This window comes from Sceloporus undulatus, chromosome 4 (assembly GCF_019175285.1).
Source record: "Sceloporus undulatus isolate JIND9_A2432 ecotype Alabama chromosome 4, SceUnd_v1.1, whole genome shotgun sequence".
Classification (NCBI taxonomy): domain Eukaryota; kingdom Metazoa; phylum Chordata; class Lepidosauria; order Squamata; family Phrynosomatidae; genus Sceloporus; species Sceloporus undulatus.
The window spans coordinates 21,383,128-21,407,959 of record NC_056525.1 but is presented as its reverse complement, the minus strand read 5'-3'; the positions used below and the strand labels follow the sequence as shown (position 1 = coordinate 21,407,959).

The 24,832-nt window shown below is 45.9% G+C and overlaps 2 protein-coding genes across 2 annotated transcripts in view; one reads left to right on the top strand and one right to left on the bottom strand.

The window, feature by feature from the left end:
* Window positions 1-24,832, bottom strand: part of AURKA (aurora kinase A) — a 90,647-nt gene that overhangs the window by 15,962 nt on the left and 49,853 nt on the right. The window lies entirely within an intron of this gene.
* Window positions 799-22,942, top strand: CSTF1 (cleavage stimulation factor subunit 1). The gene is made up of 11 exons (XM_042465756.1): window positions 799-2,595; window positions 5,871-6,098; window positions 8,728-8,923; window positions 11,783-12,060; window positions 12,576-12,773; window positions 13,574-13,964; window positions 18,562-18,661; window positions 20,362-20,524; window positions 21,150-21,266; window positions 21,887-21,933; window positions 22,741-22,942. Exons 1-11 carry the CDS (start codon window positions 2,476-2,478, stop codon window positions 22,940-22,942), a joined length of 2,040 nt encoding a protein of 679 aa, XP_042321690.1. The 5' UTR covers window positions 799-2,475.

Genomic DNA, 24,832 nt, shown 5'->3' with positions numbered 1-24,832 from the left:
CAAGGGAGTTTGTTCCACTGTCGAACAGCCCTTACTGTTAGGAAGTTCCTCATAATGTTCAGGTGGAATCTCTTTTCCTGCAGTTTGCATCCATTGTTCCGGGTCCTGTTCTCTGGAGCAGCAGAAAACAAGCTTGCTCCCTCCTCAATATGACATCCCTTCAAATATTTAAACAGTGCTATCATATCACCCCTTAACCTTCTCTTCTCCAGGCTAAACACCCCCAGCTCCCTCAACAAACGCCAACTCCCAGAATTCCATAGCAAAGAACCAGACAAAGAACTAAAGTACTGCCAAACCGGGTTATTTCTCCAATGTGGATGCAACCAAAGGCTACTTTTCCACCAAAAAGGCCCATAACAAACAAAAGGAACCCGGGGTGAACCTTAGAAGCTCAAACCCAGCCCTCCGCGAAGCCCCACTCACCTCCTACAGATCCTGCAGCGGTTTGAATTCAAATCCTCCGCCCGCCTCCTTCAACTCCCTTTAAACCGTTCCCGCTCTTTGATTGGCCGAGTTCACGGCTTCCCTGCTCGCCGATTGGCTGCCTCAGCAACAGGGTCCGCCCCCGTTCTCTGGCTTCCAACTGTCTCAGCTGAAGTAAAAATGGTTGCCTTGGCAAGGGATCCAGCCTACTGCGCATGCGCCCACCAGAGCACGCACACAAAAAAAGCAAGGGGGACTAAGATTTGAATTCGAAGGGGGCGTGGCCTGTGCTACAAGCGGATGGCTGTCTGTCTGTCTGAGGGAACGCGCTCTCTACGCCGTTTGCGTAACGCTGCCCCCCGAGTTAGTGTGGCGTTGTTAGTCGCTGGGATTGTTCTCCTTTACGGAAGTTGCGTTTCTCCTGGCCACGCCCCCTCCGCTGTTCCAACGGTGAAGGGAAGGAGACCGTTACTCCCCTTCATTTTCAAATTAGTGCTTGAGGGTGTCAGGCTGTTACTGGGAATGGCGCTTCCATTTTAGACATTTTAGGGGCCAAAGTCCACTCCTCCCCCAAAGTTTGAGTTGTGAAGTTGAGTTTCAGTATTCAATTGAGCCTGGCTTTATGTGCATAACTACTTATAACTCAACGGCCAGCCAGAGACACACTTTATTTGGACTGGCCAGTTTTAACTCCTTTGGGCTCCAGTCTTGTGACGTTGTCCAAATGGTGGTTGTCTAGTATGATGGAAGGCCAGGAGCAGTGGGCAGGAAACTACGACTCCCATTTGTTATTTGTTCCTCAGCCTTGAAGGAACAAATTAGGAATTAGTTCTTCAGCGTGTCAGGTTGATGCTGAGAAGGGCTTGTCTGCCTTAAAACACTTTGGGGCCGAAGTGTTTTGGGAGCCCCTCCTCCTCCAAAGTTTGAATTGTGACTTTCGAGTTTCAAAATCAGAAGCGTTGGTTTTGGCTGGCCCGTACCACAGGGGTCCTTGTGTGTGGCTCAACAACCAGCCAGAGACACACTCAAAAATCTGTGTGGATTTACCAGTTTAAACTCATATTGGGCTCCAGTCCTGTGACAGAGACCAGTTGTCGATGGTGGTTGTGCTGTGTGTTAGGACAATGATGGAAGGCCGGAAGCAGTGGGTAGGAAACGGCAATTCCTATTCTTGGCTCCTTGGCCTTGGAAGCAATCATTAGGAAGCCAGTCGCATTTGTGGTGGGAAGTGGCTTCCCTGAAGATGAGTACACCAGTCCCGATTTGAAAGACTGGCACGTTAGATTCGGCAGAAACCTACAAGTAGGGTCACACTTGAGAGAATTTGTAGGGTCACACAGGGTGGCATATTCATTAGAGCCATTCCTGGCCTTTTAAGTTTTAGCATTTACGAGAATAATAATAATAATATAGTACACCTGTATGGCACCAAAGTGGGGTTTTTGAACAAATGCTGGACAGATTTTCCTCCAACTGCCCATCTGAAGGTGTTTTCACAAAAGGAGTGGTGTGAAGGGGTCTTTGGGGACTTATTGTGGCATGATTATAGGGCCAGTCAAGAAATGTGAGGTCAAGAAGGGTACGCTTAAAGAGGGTTCTAGACACATTTTGTCAGAGAGTGGTAAACCTTGGGGGTATTTGGCTACTAAGGGGTCAGCTGCACCTGAGGGACTCTTTGACTGGCATGACAAATGAAGAAAGAACATAGAACCGGGCTAGGCTCTCCACAATAAGAATAAACTATAGGATGCACATAGGAGGGTTACCAGGCTAGAAGATAGTTACTGCATCACACGACAAACAGCCATTGAAAAAAGCAGGTGTGAACTTCAGAAAAAGACAAGTCCACTTTGTGGTTAGCATGACAGAGATAACAGATTAGTTTTAGGAAGCCAAATGGGGTATAAAAATTGATGGGTTGTTTTAAAATGTGAGGTAGAAGATCATTTACATTTGACAGAAATCCTATGATCTCTAACAAGGGGATTTAACAGGAGAATGTGAAAAAGGTATACAGTACTAAGCGGTTTATTAGTTCTATGAGATAAAATGTCTAATCGCCGTGTGACTCCAGCATGTGAGAGGCGACAACTTCCATGGGCCATGAGCTGCATGGGCTCACCCTCCAATGAACAACGGTTAAATCGGCTGCCATTTCTGGAGGCTGATGTGAGTAAAAATATTCCTTTGTATGACTGGTGGGGAGAGAGGCAGCTGAAATGTATGTGTCAATGCCAGAGCTATATTGGATCAGATCAAAAGCGTTCCTAGTTAAGTTCCCACAGAGGCCAGCAAGATGCCCTCTGAGGGGTTATTCAGATGGTGAAAATAATTTTGGTGGATTGAATCTTTGTTGTTCACATGCCTTTCAAATGTATCTTAATTAGGTTTTGGGGGAGCTGCCAAAAAACTCACTTAGGATAATCAATCTTGGGGCACATTCACACTATGGAAATACTGGTGTAAAACTGGGTTATTTCTGCGAGGTTTACATTGGCCCCTAATGCACCTGGCGCAGTTTGTGGTGTGTGTCTGAAAACCCCACTTAACCCAATGCATTTTGCACAGGCATCTAAGTGCATCTTTGTTTTAGGATTGGAGTGATCTGGATCTTCGGGAGTGCAAATGCGCTACCGAAGCGATCCAGATTGCTGGGGTCCTTTCTGTCCATGAGGCGCCGCCATGGTGATGCAAAGTGGTGCCATTGTGAATGCTGGACCAGGTTAAAATGCCTTGGAGAGATTTGTTTGTGGTAATATAGCAGGAACATTGACTCGGTATTGCATCTCCTCAGAACAAAAAAGTAAGTGTGAACACCCAAGTTTTCCTAAAAGATTCACATTGTCAGCTGTGTGAATAACCTTTACAAAAAGAGACCTGGGATAAACCAGGGATAAAACTCTGCATGTCTTGAATGTGTTTTGAATACATCCGGATCATTGACTCCATATTTATTTGAGTTCTGACATGTGTGAGCAATATAACTTGCAGAGATGCAGTTCTGGGGGAATAGTGTGAATAACAAAACCAGAACGCATGAGTGAGATTATTTTTATAGCCACGCTAACAAGAACAAAAACAACCCTCAAATGCCCTATAAGCAGGCGATGAGGATCTCCCTTTTTCGTATCATCTGTAGAAAACACTTAAACAAAATAGTAGCAGGCCACTCATATTCTCTGTAATTGGTGTTGAACACCATACTGCCCCAATGTTAGATGTAATATATAGCTGCCACAACAAGACGCTATTGGTGATCTCTTCAAGCACAAATTTTATTCTATTCCAAATAGAGCTTATTTATTTTTGTACTAATTCTCTGAGGTTGCAATCCTTTGCATATTTATTTGGGATTCAGGTATGAAAGCCCCATGGAAAAGGGGGCAGGTCTGCAGACAGGCTCAGAATATAATGTATATTATATGCCACTCTCTTGAGCTCCAGTGCACATTATGGAGAACCAGTGTATACTGGTAAAAATGTTATGTCGGGACTTGGGAGATCCAGGTCCACTGATTCATGAAGCATATTGCAACACTTTGGGCCATCTTAGCCTGATCTACTTCACAGTCTTGCTGGGAAGATAAAAGGGAGCTGTGTGCCACCTTGAACTTATTGGAGGACAGGCAGAGTATAAACGTAACATATAATTATGGGCGTCCATAGAGCTCAAGCTCAGCCACAATCTGCCTGTTGTTTTGAACGCTGAGGCCCATCAGGGTGTGGAAACAAGGCTTTCATGGTTTGGTTGTTTAGTTTTAAAACTAAAAAGCAAAACCCAGGATATCGTATTTCCAGACTTGGGATTCTCCCATTCTCTGCATTCAAGTTCCTAAAGCCTTTTTATTAATGTGATAACAACACTTGTCTGTCCATGTTTGCGGCATTGAGTTTTGCAGATTTGATTATTCATAGATTTTATTAATATGTTCTCTCTAGGAATATCCAGGTCCTCCAGTGCAACTCTGTGGTTAGCTTTAACCAAAATACAGACTGAAGGACTGAGATTCCTAGAGAGAGCACTCCACTCGGCATCTGTAGGTCCTCTGGTGCAATTCTATGGTCAATGTCTAGCAAATGTTGACCATAGAGTTGCCCTGGAGGACTTAGATTCCCAGAGAGGTGTTCTCTCAGGTAAAAGCAGTGTTTTTGTTATTTGTGGGTTTTCACCATTCACGGGGGTCCTGTGCCCCTAAACCCAGCAAATGGGGTTTACCAGATATTTGGCATGTAAATGACAATACAATTGTTGCCTGGAATTAGCACCTCCTTTAATGGTGAATAACTACTTTATACAAATATTTGAAAGTGATGCTCAGGATGTGCTGGATTTTGACTATGGCTAAGGTTCCCAGTAGCCTTCTGGGCCTCCCACATGGAAACTAACTGAGCCAGAAGTGTAAGAGTGCCTCTGCCTGGCCCTGGAAGGGCAGGGATCCTTTCAAAGAACGCAGGCTGCATCTACACTGGAGAAACAGTGCAGTTCGACACTACTTCCAATGAGTGGGATTGCGCCTTTTCCCAGACACCCTAAAAACCTCCTGCATACATCTCAGGAACCTTCTGGAAATGGATTTCAGGCAGCTCTTAAGAAGATTGTGGGGGAAAAGGGAAGGAATCCAGTGGCAGCCCTTGCAGCCAGGCCCAGCTGTTTCGTTTGCTTCGTTGTTTGCCTGTCACGGACCCATTCCCACACATTTCACGTTCTAAAAGCGTCGTCCAGGGTGCAGCTACGCTGTAGAAACAAGGCAGTCTGACACCACTTCTTAGGCCTGTTACAGACAGCCAAAATAAAGCTTCTTCGAGTTACAGTGGAGGTATGGTGTTGCAGTGATGCATGCGTCCTAAGAGTCCAGAAGTCATACCAAAGCCACGTTCCAGCCCTAAGGACTTGAGCATGGCTTTGGTGTGACTTCTGGACTCTTAGGACACATGCATCATTGAAACACCATACCTCCACTGTGACTCGAAGCAGCTATATTTTGGCTGTCTGTAACAGGCCGTAGTGCTGCCGCTGCGTCCCATCGTGGGATCCTGGGATGCGTAGTTTTGCCAGGCCTGGCAGAATCGCAAATCCCAAAGTACGTTGTTTCTACGGTTCCTCCCCAGAAGTGTCACTTGAACAGGGCTTGAAGAAAAGGAGTGTGCTTCACTTTTCGTACTGCTTTCTCCTTTCCCTGGTCTGAACCGGCCAACAGCTCTTTTCCTTTAGGCGATGGAACTCTGGGAGTTGGAGTTCTCCGCTCTGGGCCCCACAACATACTCCAGCTCCCAGAATTCCATAGCCTTTGGGCCAGACAACGAGTTAAAACGGGACCAAACCGGGTTGTTTCTCCAGTGTGGATGCTTTTTAGAGTTGGCTACTTTTCAATGCAGCAGTAGAAGGCGTAGAGTCGGCGCATGCGCCCGAGAGTGACCCCTGCTGGCTGCCTCTTCCCTTGCAGCCGCGGCTCCCATCGATGTGCTCGGGCTCGATGCAGCCGCCTGTTCGACGGAGCGGCGCTCGGTCCAGGCTGCTGCCTCCTCCTCCGCCGCCGCCTCCCTTCCCGCCGCCTCCGCCGCCCGCTCCGCTCCCGCTGCCTTCGCCGGCCCAGGCCCCCCTCGACGCCGCCGACGCCGCGCCGCCAGCAGCCATTTCGGGCGCCGACCGACCGAGGCCGAAGGAAGGGCCGGTAAGAATCCCCCCCCCCCCGCCCCGCAAAGAAGCCTTGGCTCCGGTGTAAACTCGGACCTGGCACGTGGGAGGAAGCCTGGCTGCCTCTGCAGGGCCGCCCTCCTTCCCCTGCAGAATCAATCCAGTTTGACACCGCTTTCGCTGCTTTACGAATCCCAAGGTCGAGTGGTGCCAGACTGCCTTGTTCTCAGCCTTAGAGAGATCATCGGAGTGGAGGCTGCAGCCAAGAAATCGGACAGAAGGCTAGGAATGGGGAGGGCGGCTCTGGGAGAACCAGATAGGAGCCTAAAGAATAGGGAGAGCAGCGGAATGTTAACGCTGGAATGGCCCAGGGCTTTGCGTTCTCTGTCGCCGTGTGCAGATGGGAGCCAGGAGGGAGAAAGCGGCTAGGAAGGAAACCAGCCCTGAAGAGCTTGTGCTGGGGGAGACTGAGGACCAGCCAGGGCAGGGGTTTGAGGGTTGGGACGATGGCTCTGGAGACCAGGGTTCGATTCCTGCTTGGCCATGAAATGTACAAGATGGCTTTGAGCAATGGCAAACCTCCCCTGAACAAATCTTGCCAAGAAAACCCCTTGATAGGTTTGCCTTAGGGTCGCCATAAGTCAGAAATGACTTGGAGGCACACTGCACACTCTCAGCCCCAGAGGATGGCAATGGCAACCTCCCTCTGATAGGCCTGCCTTAGGGTCACCAGAAGTCAGAAATGACTTGGGAACAATCAACAACAAAGATGCACCCCAGTCAAGTATTTTTTTTTTTTTCATACAGCTTCTTGAGAGACCAAGGCCGCTTCGGGTCTCTTTGGAGGTATGCTATTTAAATGATGCATGGGTCCGGAGGTTGCGCCAAAGCCACACTCCATTCCTAAGCACTGGAGTGCTGATTTGGTGCAGCTTCCGGATTCTTAGGATGCATGCATCATTTAAACAGCATACCTCCAAAGAGACCCAAAGCATCTTTATTTTGGCAGTCTGTAACAGGCCCAACAGTCTTCTTTGCTGTTGGAGTAGCAGGGACAGATATTCAAAGCAGAGGTTAGAAACTCTGAGGTACAGTGCATTTCACAGCCAGCATGGGAGTTGTTCTGGCCAGAAAGGTAACTTTTTTCATGCTGTCTTGCTGCTTCTGAGTGTGGCAGATCCATTTAGCTATCATGAGCAGCAGTCGCTGATATCCCTGTTCCTCAAGTTGTTCATCGCCCTTTAAAGTCACTGGCCATTACTGTGTCTTGCCCTAGTGAGTTCCATGCATTCCTTGCCCTAATTTCCCCTGTGGTGGAGGTTGTTATTTGTCATCAAGTTAGCTTCAACTTATAGTGACCCTATGCATGAGAGACCGCCAAGATCTCTACTCTTCTTTAGTTTTGCAAGATGTACCATCTGCTACCATTCATTTGGAACAGTCAGTGGAAGGTTTGTTTTTATTCTTTGTATTCTAAGCCTATAAGATCTTAAAATTCCATTTAAAAACAAACCACCAGAAGGACATACTTGATTAATTTCTTCTAGCCAGAATTCATTGCTCCTGTGTATTTGAGGTGCTTTCCAGGAAACCTCCTACTAGAGCCAGCATGGTGTAGTAGTGGTTTGAGAGTTGGACGGAGTCTGGAGGCCAGGGTTTGAACCCCCACTCAGCCATGAGAACCCACTGGGTAATCTTGGAGCAAGTCACACAGCCTCAGAGGAAGGCAAACCCCCTCTGAAAGAATCTTGTCAAGATAACCCTGTGATAAGGTTGTCATAACCTGGAAATGGCTTGAAGGCATATAGCAACTATTTGAGGTGCCTTTCACTCTCACTCTGTTCAGTTTCATAGGCAGTACATCAGGAGATTAGGACCGTTTAGTTCTGCACATTGATATGGATACAAAAGGCTTCAGCCCACTGTACCTCAAGTACTGGTGGACAACAAGTGACCCTAGGACTACTGTATATGCACACATGCTCAGGGGGCTACCCTTTTATGACAAAAAGTAAAGAAAAATTGCCTTTCTTAGAAACCTCTAAAAGAGCCGATTCACCCATTAGATATGTTGCACTGACCCCTTGCACCATTTAACATTTTAAAAAAAGCTTTTTTTTCTTCTCCCCCCCCCCCCCTAAAACTGGGAGTGGATGTCTGGCCACTTTCAGTTTTTGGTTTGCTTGTTTGGTCAATCTCTGAGGCCCTAGACAGTCCCTGGGGCAGAAGGCTAGTCCATGGGTCCGTGGGAGTTGCCCACCCCAACCTAAGGGACAGTTTCCTTTCATGCAAGCCTGCATCTCTCCTCATATTAGGAAAGGAGTCTTTTAGGTATGCTTGAAAACATGGATACAGTATACTGTTTTGGACCTTAGACCCAGGGCTTTGAACCTCAGAGAGATCAGTCTGACACATACACACCACTTGAAAATATGCTGTCGTTATCTGATCGTTCATATGTTTCAGGCGCATTTTTAATATTACCTTTTAGAGATAATTCTGTATTATTTTTCTGCTCCTTAATTCTTAATTGATTCCATGCTGCTTTGTTATTGTTTGTATTGTTTTAAGAAATATTTTGGGAGGGGATAAAAACTTTAAATATAAAGTAAACAGTAAGTGCCTTCTTACCATACCTGTATGCACTTATTGTCTCTTTGTTTCAGACTGCTGCAAGACAACCTTTGTTCACAATGTATAGGCCAAAAGTAAGCTTGAAAGACAGACAGCAACTTTACAAACTGATAATTAGTCAGTTGCTATATGATGGATATATCAGCATTGCTAATGGTCTGATAAATGAAGTGAAGCCACAGTCTGTATGTGCCCCCTCTGAACAGCTGTTGCATCTTATTAAGCTGGGTAAGTTTTAGTCTCAAACAGAAATTTATCATGTTGTTATCAAACATATGATGCTGTTTTTATATTGTTCACATTGGTAAGAGCATTGTATAACATGGCATGTCAAACCATTAGCAATCAAATATTTTTGTCTCTTAGATAGTTATGCCATAAAACCTCTCTACAGTCACTTTGACAAGTTTCTAAAAATAATACTGATTAAACACCATTTTAATTGACTCATATTGAATATACAGTGGACTCTTGGTATCCACGGGCTCAATATACGCAGATACAGTATGAGCCATCACAGATTGAAATGAAGAAACTTTTTTTTTAACCTGCGATGGCCATTCTGAGAAGCTGTCCAAGGCAATAGTGGAGGTTGCTGCTTATGATGGGAAGGTTGAGAAGTTGGGACAAAGAATCAGGAAAGGAATTAGATTCTGGCAGAGTCTTATAATCTTTGTGATGAGAAGATGGAAAACAGTGCAGGAAGAATGCCTTTCTGGTGCCTGGACTTTGATGCCCAGGCCATGTTTTAATGTTAAATACTGGTTTGAATACCCATGATTTTTGGTATACACGAAGGGTTCTGGAACCAAAACCCCATGGATATCAAGGGCCCACTGTCCATAACTAGACAAAAATCTAGAATGAGAAACCATATCCTATTAACCTGCTTAGATATAGTATAAAGCAGGAAAGAGATATAGATGATTGCTTTCATTGCAGCTACCTTGCTGCAATGACATTGTCAAACTAGTGCAGTATGTCATGTTTAGCTGATGAATGTTGCAGAAATGCTACATCTTAACTCCTTGTTAGCCTGCTGTCTTTTCATTTATTAGTGTTTAATGACGTTGAATAGGTTCCTAGTTGCCTGAGTTATGCTAACTTTAGAGGCACAGAGTTGTGTATACATTCATCCCTCCACATTCATTGGCTTTAGGGGCACAGGACCTCCGTGAATGTGGAAAACCCGCAAATAACAGAAACATTATGTTTTTACCTGAGAGAACACCTCTCTAGAAATCTCTAGGTCCTCTAGAGATTTCTCTGGTCAACACCTGCCAGACCTTGACCATAGAATTGCGCTGGAGGAACTACAAATGCCTAGTGGAATGTTCTCTCTAGGTCCTTCAGTGCAACTTTTGTTTAACGTTGACCATACAGTTGCACTGGAGGACCTTGATAGTCCTAGAGAGAACATATTAATAAAATCCATGAATAACCATAACTGCCAAATTCAAAGCCACAAAAGTGGAGAGACGTGTGTGTGTGCGTGCGTGCGTGTATGTGTATTACTGTGGCGCATTTAAGGACCCTTATTGTTGTACAAATAAATCAAACCCCTTTTATAGAATAAAAATAGCTGTGTAAATGGTATAGTTCTATTTATGGTGATAAGACACAAGATTTTCCTACTGCCATAGTACCTCCCGTTCCATGCGCTTCTGATTTACAATTAAACTGTGATTGATCAATCTGCATGGCATAACAAATTCTAAAGAGAAAGTTCAGGAGAGAATTGGAATGAAAGAAGAATAAGAAAGAGTGTTCATGCGTAAGGTTTGTTCACATAATCTCAGAACATGGTGTGTTATTACAACTGAACAAAGTTGGAGTGTGGTGTGTATCTGAATGAATATTCTTTGATACAGTGAATAAGCAGACCGGCCTCTGGCCCCTCCAGCACTAATCGACTGGGGATTGTGGCGACCGAACAGTGTGCTTTGAAAGCGGACCACTGCCATGATCCCAGTTGAGCTTCCAAGAGGAGTGCTCTTTCTGAGCTCTTTTTGTCAGCAGCTTCTACACACCACATCCCCGAAGAAGGCAGAAGCCACTCTTTTTGGTCCATCTGTTTCAGATGGTAACAGAGCGCCATGAAGAGACGGCCAGGAGCCCCCTCTCTTTGCTGCATAGTCGCACCGCAGCAACCAAATTGCACGATGCGGCTACGCAAAAAAGGACCGCTCCTTATTGCGCAGCCACAAACAGCTGGCAGCGGGCGCGCGCATTCTGCTCATCACATGTGAGAGGAGTGTGGGTGGGGCACCCCTCGCACGTGACGAGGGCGTCCTTCGGGCTCCATCTGTACCGGGCCTTAGTTTACCAGTTGGATTTTTTTAAGCCTTGAGTACTTGCATCAACTATTCAGTAAAGCAGGTCAGGTTAAAGGTTAAAAAAATAAGAGAGAGTAGTATTTGGGTTCTCTCGCTTATCCCCCCCCCTTTTTTTTTTAAGCTGACATGCTTGATTGAGTAGCTGATGCAAGTATCTACGTATTGGAGTTGAGAGCCAGCATGGTGAAGTGATTTTAGTGTTGTACTACAACTCCAGAGATCAGGGTTTGATTCCCTGCTCAAGCATAAAAACCACTGGGTGTGGTTGGGCAAGTTGCACTCTCTTAGCCTCAAAACAAACTTGCCAAGAAACTTGCCGAGAAAACTCTATGGTAGGTTCACCTTAGGGTCACCATAAGTGAAAAATGACTTGGAGGCACACAACAACAACAAATACTAGGGTTGCAATTTTGCATAGGCTTACTTTGAAGTAGGTACCATTAAATTCAATAGATATGCATATTATCGTGTTGCTAATTATCTAAAGTCTCTTTCCAAAAGGTAGGATAGCTGTTATCCTGCATATAGCATGAAATGGATTTCCTCATTAAGTCTGATTAAAAGCATGATTAAACGCATGATTTTGAAGTGAAATTTAAAATGTGACATGAACATCATGGATGGCCTAATTTTCATTTTACTTGTCTCTCCTCAAAAATCTTCAAAATAGGCTTGAGAATTATTGAAGCAACATTTGTATTTCTTGCCTTGGAAAACAGAATCTTGTACTCATCTATTTTTCTCCCTGCAGGAATGGAAAATGATGATAGTGCAGTTCAGTATGCAATTGGGCGCTCTGATACAGTAGCTCCTGGCACAGGGATTGACTTGGAGTTTGATGCAGATGTGCAGACTATGTCTCCAGAGGCTTCAGAATATGAGACATGTTATGTCACATCTCACAAAGGACCATGTCGTGTAGCTACATATAGCAGAGATGGACAGTTAATAGCTACAGGATCAGCTGATGCTTCAATAAAAATACTGGATACAGAGAGAATGTTGGCAAAGAGTGCTATGCCGATTGAGGTAAATACTCAAGTAGTAATTAATCCTTAAGTGTTCAACTTTTTCTCCAAGTTGCTCTCTTTTGGAGTCATTACGGATTCTACAAAGAAACAGAAAGTTGCATGGGTTGAACCTGTCCTCCCCAAAATATTTTCCTGTGCTTTGTGTCTTCCTTCATGGACACAGTTCACCATATTTGAGTGCAGAATAAAAGATTTTTGTCCACCAGATCAGAGAATTATCCTGAGGAACTTTTCCACTCATACTTTTATTTGTGTTGGCTTCCAAGTTACCTGTAGCGTTTTTGTTGGCAGGTGTTTTGATATGATACATCTTGTTCATCATTCTCCCATTTTAACTCCAATTATGTGGTGTAGTCTTCGAGACAGATATATGCAAAGTTCTCTCTGTGATACTGGGAAGTACTATATCATATTCCTCATGTTGGTAATACCATTCTTATATGTGTTTGTGATTTGTTGATACGGCTAAAAAGTAATGGTTACCATGCTGCATTTTCTAAATTTTTTATTTAGGTTATGATGAATGAAACAGCCCAACAGAACATGGAGAATCATCCAGTTATTAGGACTCTTTATGATCACGTGGATGAGGTGACATGTTTAGCTTTCCATCCAACAGAACAAATCCTTGCCTCAGGATCAAGAGATTATACACTTAAATTGTTTGACTATTCAAAACCATCTGCTAAAAGAGCCTTCAAATATATCCAGGTTAGACACTTTTCAAGGAATATCAAAAATAATTGGTGTCAATTCAGAAAGGACTTCATTCATAAGTCTTGATATTATGGAATCCTGTGTATAAATATTTTTAGAACTAAGACCACTCTGGGGCTCGGAAACCTAGTTTGTACATTCTAGTTGCAAGGATATAAATTACAGTTATGAATATAGCTGTTCAAACAACTTAAAGCCTAAAGGTCCAACTAGCCATGATAGGGTGGTTCTTTGTCTTACATTTGTCAACATGTATCTAGCCAGAATTCCTTAGAGGTCACCTTTTTGGTCACATGGATTTCCACTATTGTAAACAACAGTATAGTCTAGTGCACAGATCAGCATTTCCCTTAAGAAAAGATACATTTTAAAAAAGCCATGCTACTAAAACCAACTTCTTCTTCTTTCTTTTATATGGGGCAACTTAATACACACACACCCCACACCTTAAAACTTGCTCCACTTTCATTGGTTTTGCAAATAGATTATCAAGTTATGCTATTACTTTTAACCTTTGATTGTGTCTACTTTGGCTTGTTTAGGTAGCAATGATGTTTTGTATGGATGAATTCATTTTATTATTATTATTATTATTATTAACCTTTATTTATAAAGCGCTGTAAATTTACACAGCGCTGTACATACAATCTTTTTAATTGGACGGTTCCCTGCCCTCAGGCTTACAATCTAAATTTTGCAAGGTAAACAGTGCCAATACAAGTTTGGTATTTAGATAGGATCTAACAATAGGAAGGTATCTTTTAATGTTAACTGTCTATTTTCTAATTCAACAGGAAGCAGAAATGCTACGTTCTATCTCATTCCATCCTTCTGGAGACTTCATACTTGTTGGCACCCAGCATCCTACCCTGCGACTGTATGATGTCAACACTTTCCAGTGCTTTGTATCTTGCAATCCTCAAGATCAGCACACTGATGCTATATGCTCAGTTAATTACAATGGGAGTGCTAACATGTATGTGACAGGCAGCAAAGATGGATGTATCAAATTGTGGGATGGAGTTTCAAATCGATGTATCACTACTTTTGAGAAAGCACATGATGGGGCTGAAGTCTGTTCTGCCATTTTCTCCAAGAATTCAAAGTATATTCTGTCAAGCGGAAAGGACTCAGTAGCCAAACTTTGGGAGATATCTACAGGGAGAACTTTAGTCAAATATACAGGTGAGTAAAAGCAAATCTGAACAATATGTTGTTCTTTTCACTCATGCAGTCTTGGTAGTTATCCTCCAGACCAGGGGTAGGCAACCTTTTTGAGCTGGGGGCCGGGTTGCTGTCCCTCAGACAACTGTGGGGCTGTAGCCGGAGGCTGGAGCTTCCACCCTCTGGGGGCGGGGCCACACACTGGGGTGGAGCTTCCACCGCAGGGGCCAGGCCTCCTCCTCTTTGCTGGCCCCTGACGGGGCCCCAGGCCCCGTCAGTGGCCGGGAAAGAGCCGGTGGGGGCCACCAGTGCTGGAGGCCTCCCCCTCTTTGCTGGCTCCTGACGGGGCCGGCCGGCAAAAAAGCCGGCGGGGGCCTCTGGCGCTGGAGGCCTCTGCCTCTTTGCCGGCCCCTGACGCCAGAGGCCCGCTGCCGCTGCCAGGGCCCTCCTAGAGGACCCCAGTGAAGGCAACGGCCCTCAGGGAGGCCCGCTGCCGCTGCAGGAAACCTCCTGGAGGACCCCAGTAAAGGCAACGGGCCTCTGCGACAGGACACATTTTGGAACAAATGGAACGGGGGAGCAAGTTAACTCCGCTTTAAAAATAAAGTGTTTAAAATAACCTGGGAACGAAACAGGGTCAAGTGAGTCAAATTAATTTGCCCTTTTGGTAATGGAAATTATGGAAAAAAATTCGAATTATCCCGGGAAAAAAACATAACTCGAATCAGAATACGCAATATAAACCGTTTTATCCGCCAAAGTGGGAACGCCCTTAGAGTCAGAAGGACCACAAGGGCTATCTAGGTTCAACCTCCCGCCATGCTGGAAAACATGCCCCTGCAATGTGCAATCCAATTGGATCAACGATTGGAAAGTTCTACCACACTCAAGGCATCTATTGCATGTGCGCAGCGCTTCCAGTTTAAAAAATTGTATGTTAGGTGGAATTCTTTCTTGTACATTCTGAATCCATTGGTTCATTTTCTAGTCTCTGGAGCGCAGACAAACCAACGGCTCCATCTTTTACTTGACATCACTAAGCTATTAAAGATAGCTACCATTCACCTTTCAGTATTCGTCTTGTCCAAGCTGATCAATGTGATACTGACTGACGATCACAAGTATAGACCAGTGGTGTACTGTCATAGATTGGTGTCCCCGGTGCAATAAACACACGGTGCTACCCCCCTGCCCTCCTACCAATTTCACACCATACAAGATCCTTAGTAAAAAAAATTTTTTTTGCACTAATGTTATGTAAATCCTAATTCCCACCTACCATGAAGTAATGCTATAGCTGTGACAAACAACTAGCAAAACTTAAACATTATATTCTTCAACTTACCATATTAATGCCGAACCTACATGTATTTCCATATAAATAGTGAACATTTCGTTAAAATGTGATTTTTTAAACAAACGTAAAATAATTTTAAATTTATACCAATCACTTTTTTAAAACAATTAAAATTAAAATTTTGAAATTTGAATTTTCAATTTAAAAATTAAATTTTAAAACATTTCTGGGGCCTTCCTTTTTCCTTCACTGAGCTTCACCACACCCCACCATCTTTTAAAGGCATTAAAAGGGAAGCAGATTGAATGCCACCCGCGCTATTTACAAACGGTAGGTATTCTGAGGACACAATTAGGGTGTCAACTGGTGTGGTCAACACCCTCTGTAACCCCCCCCCACCCCCAGTGACAACATGGTTATATACCTTTTCATGTCCATTTTGGCTGATCTTAGATTGACATGAGATAAGCTAAAAGATTTTGATCCACAGGGTTAAATTTTGCTGTCAGTTTTGTCAGGCTTGTTTCTACCTCCATTCTTAACTAGGGACATCTGTTGAATGCCTAAGAAGGTTTGTTGTTCCTGGTTGTTGATTCATTTTAAACAAGGTAACTTCTGGGGAACACTTTGTATGGCATCCTGAGTGTTATTGTTGTTTGTTTTTGTTGACCTTCAAGCATTTCAGATTTATGGAGACCATAAGGCAAACTATCATGGGTTTCTGGGGCGAGAGTGTGTGATCACCCAGGGAGCACCTCGCAGGCCTCCGGTTGAGCAAGGGGTTAAATCCTGCACCTTGAGAGTCTCAAACCACTACCCACACTGGTTCTTAAATAGACCACGAGTCTTTTTTTGTTAATGTATGTTCAAAACAGTGTATTCAGAATGTTTTTAAAACATCCACTTTATTTATTTCTGCTTTATTTAAAGTATTAATTGCTCTATGGAGCCAGCTTCTATGGGAAGGCGAGTGCTGGTATCTGGGCCTGAGCTTTTTTTCTAGCAAAACATAAAGCCTGAGCAAATGGACGGAGAAGGAGAACTAAGGGAAGGAAGGAAAAGAAGGAAGGAAGGAGGCAGGAAGGAAGGAAGGGATGAAGGCGATGCTGATGATGATGATGATGATGATGATGATGATGATGATGATTGATGTATGATGATTTATTGATGATGATGGTGGTGGTGGTGTTTACTCATTCTCTCCGTCTTTCCCCAAAAAACTGGAGGATCAAGGTGGCTGACAAATTAAAAACACATACAGTAACCACACAAAAAATAACTTTAACGCATACAAAAATTATGTCCTAAAATGCATTTAAACTACTTCATTGAATTAAAACCATTTGAACATAAACTTATTTTAAAAAAGATGAACGTGAAACAACACACACTATTTAAAATGCTCTTGCTATCCGCTCCGCTACTAAATGTCGTCAGAGGCGCTGTAAGGACTGGCGCGGCCTGCCACACATATAGGGTTACCTTGGGGCGTCTTTCCAGCTGCCCTGCACCCGTCGTACGTTGTAATGGCGGTGGCCTTTCAGCTGGGTGCCACCATTATGAGTCACGGCCGCGCCAACTCAAAGAAATGACGTTTTGCTCGTGGCGCTGGAAGGAGCCTGAAATGGAGCTCCCTTCCTTTGTTTTGTGTCGCTGGTGCGCCTTTACACCAGCTGTGGTCAGGACACACAGGAGAACGGGGCCAACCGGGCACCTCTTTCTCCTGTTCCTAACCGCTGTCGGGATTTCCTTGCGGCATGAAGCCCAAGGACACCCGTTTACCAGGCTGCAGGGAATGCCGGATAAACGCCGCGGGGATCGGGGCTAGGGCTGCCGCTGTTGCAGCTGAGGCCCCGACTCCGTTGGGTAAAGGGTGGGTGCAGGCCGCCCCAAAGGGTCAGTTCTGCACACAACCCTGATACGTAGGCGGAAACGTATCCTCTACGAATCTGAGAAGAGTAGGAAGGAGGAAGGAAGAAAGCAGAAGGAGATCTAAGCAAAAGCCAGTTTTCTATAGCGGACTTTTAACACTGAAATGAGCCTTCCCTTTCTTTGTCTAAATTTCACCGATGCTCTCCTTGCTGTGTCCACATTCAAATCACCTCTGTTTTCAGCTTTAAACTACCTGAGAACAGCAACAAAACACTGTGCTCCCGCTCAAATGGTTAGAGAGATATAGAGGGGGGTTCAGGTTCCAGACAGTTACACATTGGCTTTTCCTCAGGGGGATGGTTCTTTTTCTATAAGAGTTAAGGACAGTGCTTACATTGCCCATGGAAAGCCAATTCAGCGTTTAGGTCAATTTTTTGACTACAAAATTTCTAGAGTACTAACCGTATTTCCTTTATATGACCACTTCATCTCAACGAGTCCCTTAAACTGTTTTACAGGTTGATCAGATCTAATTCTGGGATGTGTGAATTTCCAGATGCCTTTCTTGCTTAACACCTCCCACTACCATACCAGTGGGAAAATATCATGAGAGTTTATTCCACAAAAAACCTCTGATGGACACCGTTATTTCGCCCTTAAACAACTGGTTCGGCTGGATGGCCTTTGTGGTTATCTTTCCCAACCATTATGATTCTATGACTTCTACGATCTCATCAATATCCACCCTAGGATTCCACAGGTGCAGCAATGGCAGTTAAAGGAATCATAATGCTTATATTTATGTAGTGTGAAAGCGGGCCCAATTTTGGCCAAGTCAAATTCCTGTTGTTTCTTTAAAGCCCTCAATGGTTTTGACTTGCTCATTATTCATTATTTTCATTTATCCTTGTTTCCGTTATAATATTTGGAAGTTCTTTTCTGGTGTCCTCTCACAAAAGCCAATGTGGCAGCTACAAGCGGACGGACAGTAGCAACTTGGAGACTAAATGGAGAACGACGTTCGTAGTAGTCGCTTAGCAAAGACTCAGTCTACTCACCACTGCCCTGTTTGGAGCTTTTCTTTATTGTCCATGGTCCCCATGGACCGGGTTTGCAACAAGGCCTCTTCCACAGACATTCCCAGAACCCCCCAGTGGCCAGATGGCTGGGAGCTGCAGCCAAGCACCTAATATATTTCTCCACAGCTCTGGTAAACGGGCATGCAAGGCCTCATGGTGTACATACAATTTAAATAAGTAAAATTCATGTTTGGGCTTCTGTTTGAGGGCGTCATTGGCAAACTGTGCATGCATAAAGGGAAATGCCTTCTGGGAACGGAAGGCCTGGATTGACAGACGACTATACCCCAGAGGGCATCTTCAATTTCGCCATTCTCTTAATAATGCTGGTAAGCACCTTTTCCTCCTTTCATTTCCCTTTTTCATAAAGTTTTACCACCAGTGACTCATCGTACATTGACCGTGAGAGGGAAGAAACAGGATGGGGCACAGGCAGTTGTGTCGTGCCACACTCCTACATCACTACATGGGTCAGCCTCGGAAATGTTAATCTTTGCACTTGCATTGCACAGAATCCCTCGCCAGCATGGACATGACTAGGCAATCAGGCACAGAATTCGAGACGTACAGTTGCAAAGAAGGAAAGAAAGAACGGGGGTGTGGTGGGGGGTGGGGAACCCCCACAATCTGTGGCCGAAAAATGCCACCAGTTAGAGCTAACTATTCTAGCACAATACATGGACATGTTTTTGAAAAGACTCACTTGGCATTACAACGCTCCTGGTAAATTCTTCTGCTGCATTGTTCTTCGACACGGAGGTTTGGACTACTTTGCATAGTCAATACAAAACTCTTTTAATGTTTGGAGTGAAATTCCAGGGCGGGATCACTCCCCCTGTGATGCCCCTGTGAGATTTTATAGAACTCAAGCCGGAATGAGATTCTCTGCAGAACTCACTTTGACAAACATTAGGCCAAAACAAGGGCTCTATACACCAAAACACACCCAACAAAAACTTGGACTCAGATATCAGATAGATTGCTCTGATGATATTGGAGCCAGTCTGCCACCACCTTTGCCATTTTGTCCCGCACTCCCCCACCCCCCCCTACAATTATTCATGCCTTGGATCTTTGGGAGGTACCGCTTCTCTCTCCATGGCAGTTTCGTCAGTAGCATGGCATAAACTGCATGGCTTGTGAAGATGTGCACAACTATAAACTCCAACATTTCCTTTTACCAACCCACCTTCAAATTGTCCCCAGTTCTGCCGTGTTTGTTTGTTTGTTTTTATGGGGTGAGCTCCTCTGTTTTTTCGTACATTCTTGTCAAATAATCATGTTTATGCACATTTATAACTGTATGATTCAACTTAAAGCCTAAATTGGCTTGGGCCCAGAGTACTTGAAGGACCGCCTCTCTTATATAATCCGCCCTGCACACTCAGATCTAGTAGGCAGGCAGTTACTGAAAGTTCCGGGCTAGATTACAGATACCACCAGAAGGGGCCTTCTCGACCTCGGCCCCCATCCTCTGGAACAACACTGCTACTGAGCTCCCGTTCGGACAACCTCCTGGCCCAATTTAAACGGGAGCTAAAGGACGTTTTTCTTCAGACAGGCTTATCCTTTCAAGCATGTCTGAGAGCCCCTTGTAAAACCCCCCCCCCCCTGTGAAGATCTTTGCCTTCCCCTTCCTAATTCCTGTTAGCATCGTCGAGACATCAGATTGGCACAGTTTGTCATTGTATAATGGTTTGAACGTATGATTGTATTGTCTTTTAAATTGTACGATTATATTTGGAACCGCCCTGATGCTGCGAAGGGCCGGTTATATAATAAAGTTTTTATTTCTTATTCTTATTCTAACGATTTGTTGTGTTCTAATTCTATGTTTTCAAATATGAACTTTTTCCTGTGTTCACCGCAGATTCAGGGCACAGATTTCCAGGGCACAAATTGCATCAGCCCACAGCACTCCCTGAAGACAATTTGAGAAAAACTTGCTTAACTGGATTCCTCACACTGTATATATTCTCCTGGTTCATTCGCTCCTTCCAAGATTATTTGTGGTCAGTACATCTCTGGGTAATCATCCTGGCCTCTACTCAGCATAGATATGACGTTCTTTATCTGACAAATGTGGGATCTGACAGTTTACAAATATTCCTTAAATAACTCTTCTAAATCATTAAATCTCACGCTTGACTCGCTGTCGCTGCCGTTGCAGGGAATGCCGCCTTCTGACGGGCGGACTCCTTCCCGGGTGCTCGGGAGGTGCCCGCCTCTGCGCCACCACCCCGGGAGTGCCGCCCACGGGCCTGGTGGAGCACCGCAGCGGGACTCTAGGTGACTCTTTGCACTTTCTGCGCTTTGGCGTTTGGGCCCTTTTCGTGCGTGTGGCCCTTTAAGGACCCCCTGGGGGGCAAGCCAGGGAGGAGCCCGCCAGGTGAGAGCGGCGGGTATAAGCCGGGCAACCGGCACCCTCCATACCACAGCACATCATGCCATCCACGCCGGGCCATCGCCGTCCTATGCCGCGGCCGGACTGCGCCTTCTGCCGGGCGGCCTACTCCGGGGTGTCGGAGGTGCGCATTCCACGCCGGGAGTGTGCCACAGAATGGGATCACCGATGGCGGAACTGAGAAGTGCAGAATTTTTACTTGGTGCGGGAGGCTTCGGATCAGCATGGGAGCAGATGAGCCTGTAGTGGCTAAACCTCGCTCCTCTAGTAGCCATCGAGGGGTGGGGGGAGGTAGGGGATTGAGGGGGATGCCTGGGCCGGGGATAAATCTTGGGGGGGGAGCTCCAATTGAGGTGGTGGGTCCATGGTTGAGGTATGGTGGTGGGAGAGGGGACTTGTCCCAGGGGAAGGAGTGATTGAGAAATCCATATCTATCTCTTCCTCCTGTCCCCCTCCCAACCGAAGGACCTGGGGTTTCTCCAACAACCGTGCCACAAACTGCGCTGCTCCTGTGCAATGCCGGTCTCTTAACAAAAAGACCCAAATCCTCCCAGGATCTGTTGGAGGACATAAGTGTGACCCTGGCTTGCATACCGAGGACCTGGCTGGGGCCTGAAAGGGATGCTGTGGGGATCCGGCTGCCTGCTGGGTACTCGGTGAAGACCAGCGAGGTAGGTGGGCGGGGGGGTGTGGCCTTGTACATAGGACAACACCGTGTCCTCACCAGGAACCCACATCCGTCAGACTCCTATATCGCGGTTATTTTACTGACCTAAAGGCTAGGGACAGTCTAGGGATTCTTTAGTGTATGGCCACCCTTTGCATTAGCGGACTCCTTAACGAGCTGACACAGTGGTCGCGAGGATGTTGGAGCAGCCCAGGCTTCTTGTTTGGCGACTTCAACATCTCCTCACGGCCAGCTCATGTTCCATCCGCGTGCGGCTGGGAATTCACGGATACCATGGCGGCCATGGGCCGTCCAGTCGATACAGGGTCTACGCCTTGTGCGGGGTTAATACTTCGATTGGTTTCTGTTCGGAGGCGGAAAAAAAAAAAAATCCGTGGGTGGAAATTATAATGTTTCCCCCTGTATGACGGACATTCCTGGTAGAGGTGAAAATCAAGGCTTTACCGATCCCCCCGGGGGTGGTGGACCTTTTAGAATGGTCCACCTCGAAGGCTGATGGAACCTGAGATGTCCAGAACGCCTTAGAGGGGCTCGCGGTTGGAAAATGACGGCGACCTCTCGTTGCATGACCTCACCTCGTATTTGGAATACCTGTCTTTCCAGGGCTATACAAAGGATGCTCCCAAGCGCCTCTCAGGCCGCTTCACAAGGTAAGCCATGGTATAAGGAAGATCTCGGGCGAGGAAGAGGGTTCTTCGACGGGCAGCAGTACCGTTTGCGGAACCACCTTCGCTTCGACGACAAGACTCTTCTAGACCAACTGTTAAAGGACTAGGAGAGGCAATACGAGCAAACAAAGACTCGTTCTATGGTGCTCGTATTGCGTCCGCTTCGTCGCGTCCGGCCCAGAGTTGTTCAGGGTGGTCAGGGAGAAAATCGCTCCCTCCCCTGACCAGACTTGAACCTTCTACGGCCTGCTGTGACTGTTTAACGATTCTTCGGGATAACACCTTCGTATAAGCGAAGGTCTGAACGCTGACCATTATAGCAGAAAAACTAGGGTAGAATTGTCCAGAGCCTCCGTGAACTATGTCAAAACTGGATCAGTTTGAGTTGGTGAGCTACCGAGGATTTGACAAGATCCTCGGAAGTGTTGGACAAAACAACTGCTGTCTTGATCCCTTTCCCTCGTGGTTAGGGCCCAGGGGGACCGGGCGGTAACATTACTGTTAGCCTATCATAATACATATTTGCGGATGGGCTATTTCCATCGGATCTAACTTGGGCCATTGTAAACCGATCTAAATAAGCCCTCCCTCGACCCCTGGTACTACTAATTACGGCCTGGTTTCGTGCTGCCAGTTCTGGGGAAAGGGGATCGCCGGGTCTGTTGCGATCCAAGTTAGGCGGTTCTGGATGAAACGGATTATATGCGACCCGTTTCAAAAAAACTGCGCTCCCGGGTGTGTTACGGGTTGAGGACGGCAATGGTCGACCTTGGTCGATGAACTCCTTAGAGCATCGACGGGGAAGCGTTTCCCTGTTGGTGCTCTTGGACATCTCATCGGCTTTCGATTACCATGGCCCATCGGTATCCTTCTGGGACGCCTGGCAGAGGTGCGACTCGGGGCACTGCATCAGTGGTTCTGCTACCTCTCCTGGGAGGTCCAGATGGTGCAGGACGCGGAGGACGTGGCTCCGATGAGCGGTCCCTTATAACTGGGTCCTAAGGAGCCATTCTGTATCCCATGCCTATTTAAATTTACATGAAACAGCTGGGAGAGCATCATCCGGAGACATGGGGCGCGGGGTTATAAAAGTACGCTGAGACACCAAAATAATTTTCTCTATGTCTCCGGACTGCTGCAGGACTGTGGTGGGTCTCTCCTCGTGGCCGTCTAGAGTCAGGATGGGCTGGCTGAGGAAAAACGATCAAGGTTGAATCAGGAAAAACGGAGTACTCGTGATAGGTTCTTCCTGGTCCATGAATGGAGGTGGTTCACTGTCCTGACTGGGTCACGCTCCCCTGTGAAGGATCTGTGCGCGTCTGGTGGTGCTCTGACTAGTCGCTTCAACTACGCTTAAGGTGAAATGCGACGTTCACGGAGCACCTGTTCTCAGATTCGGCTGATCTTGCCAGCTGCGCCATACCTGGCACAGAGGGAAATAGAAAAGCGTTGTACATGCTTGGTAAAATTAGAGGACTGGCTTCCTGCCAATGACTCTATGGGGCAACCCTTAACCAATACTCGGAAGCACAAATGGTGCAGAATATGGGCAGCCCGGCTGGTCGGCAATGGCGCTACATGCACAGCACTATAAACACGCGTTTTAAACGATCTCCATTGGCTGCCATTCGCTTCCGAGCTCAATATAAGTTGTTGGTTCTTACACTATAAAGCCCTAAATGGCTGGGCCCAGGCTCCCTAACAGACCGCCTCTCCCGTACATTCTGCCTCGCACCCTAGAACACAACTGGGGGAAGCAATCTACTGAAGGTTGCTGTGCTAGGTTAACCTCCACCACGGGAGGACATTTTCCACGGCTGCCCCAGCCTTGGAATACGCTGCCCATTGAGCTCCGCTTCATCTACCACCCTGGCCCAATTCGGAAGGATTAAAAACCTTCCTGTTTCAACAGGCATTCCAGAGTAAATATCCGTGTGCCTCCCTCCTCTTCCGTGGCCAAAGGTTTGGCATGGGCTTTTCTCCTGTGACTTTTTTGATGTCTTGATGTATTTGTATGGTTTTACTTTTTTGTTATTGATTATATGGATTTGTGTGTTTTAATTGTTTTGTACCGCCGCCTGATCGTTGGAAGGGCTGGGGGGTTATAAATAAAAATTTTATTATTATTACAGTGGTACCCCGGGTTACGAATATAATTCGCTTCCGCGGCGCCGTCGTTACCCGCAAGCTTCGCAACCCGAAAAGCCATAAGCCGCTAGCGCTGAAAGCCGCGATTTCGTGTGAAAAAAGCGCCGAAAAGCACCAAAAATGGAAGGGGGGGGGGTCCAGACTAAGTGCCAACCATTATTAATGGGGCTTGAGTGCGTGCGGCGCAGCAGCACACACCATCATTTTTTAAGGACGGGGGGGGTCCGGACCCCAGATCCCTCCCCCCTGGCTACATCCTGCATTGTCTACAGAAATAATGCAATTAAAATTACGAGTTAGTAGAGCGCTATTCCCTCTATAATCTTACTGTGTCCAGTGTGCCTGTCTACAAAGTGAAGTTAACATAGTGGCGCTCATGCAGCATGTACAGGGTGACAGATGTCCTAGCTGCAAATTGAGGACAAAGGAGGACATGCAAACATTAGGGATTCAAAAAGTAAGACATACCAGGACAAAAGCTAAAAGGCTTAACTAGAAATAAAACATTCAGGCATTTTTTAATCAAGCTCAAACTGGGGACATTTTGAAATTCTTGGACAGAAGGTTGAAATGTAGCGACATGCCCGGATCCGGAGGACATCTGTTCATCCGAGCATGCATGACTTACAAAACTGAAAGAAAAATGGAGAGGAGCTAGCATGCCGCATAACCGTCCTGCGCTGTTGGCAAAGCATGTACGGACCTCACAAGAAAAGTGGACGCTGGAAAAATA

Bases quoted from the DNA above. Each gene is read 5' to 3' on its own strand.
- CSTF1 (XM_042465756.1), top strand. From the start codon at position 2,476: ATGTCTAATCGCCGTGTGACTCCAGCATGTGAGAGGCGACAACTTCCA. The intron at 8,924-11,782 runs GTAAGTTTTAGT...TTCTCCCTGCAG, and splicing joins GTTGCATCTTATTAAGCTGG to GAATGGAAAATGATGATAGT. The intron at 12,774-13,573 runs GTTAGACACTTT...CTAATTCAACAG, and splicing joins GAGCCTTCAAATATATCCAG to GAAGCAGAAATGCTACGTTC.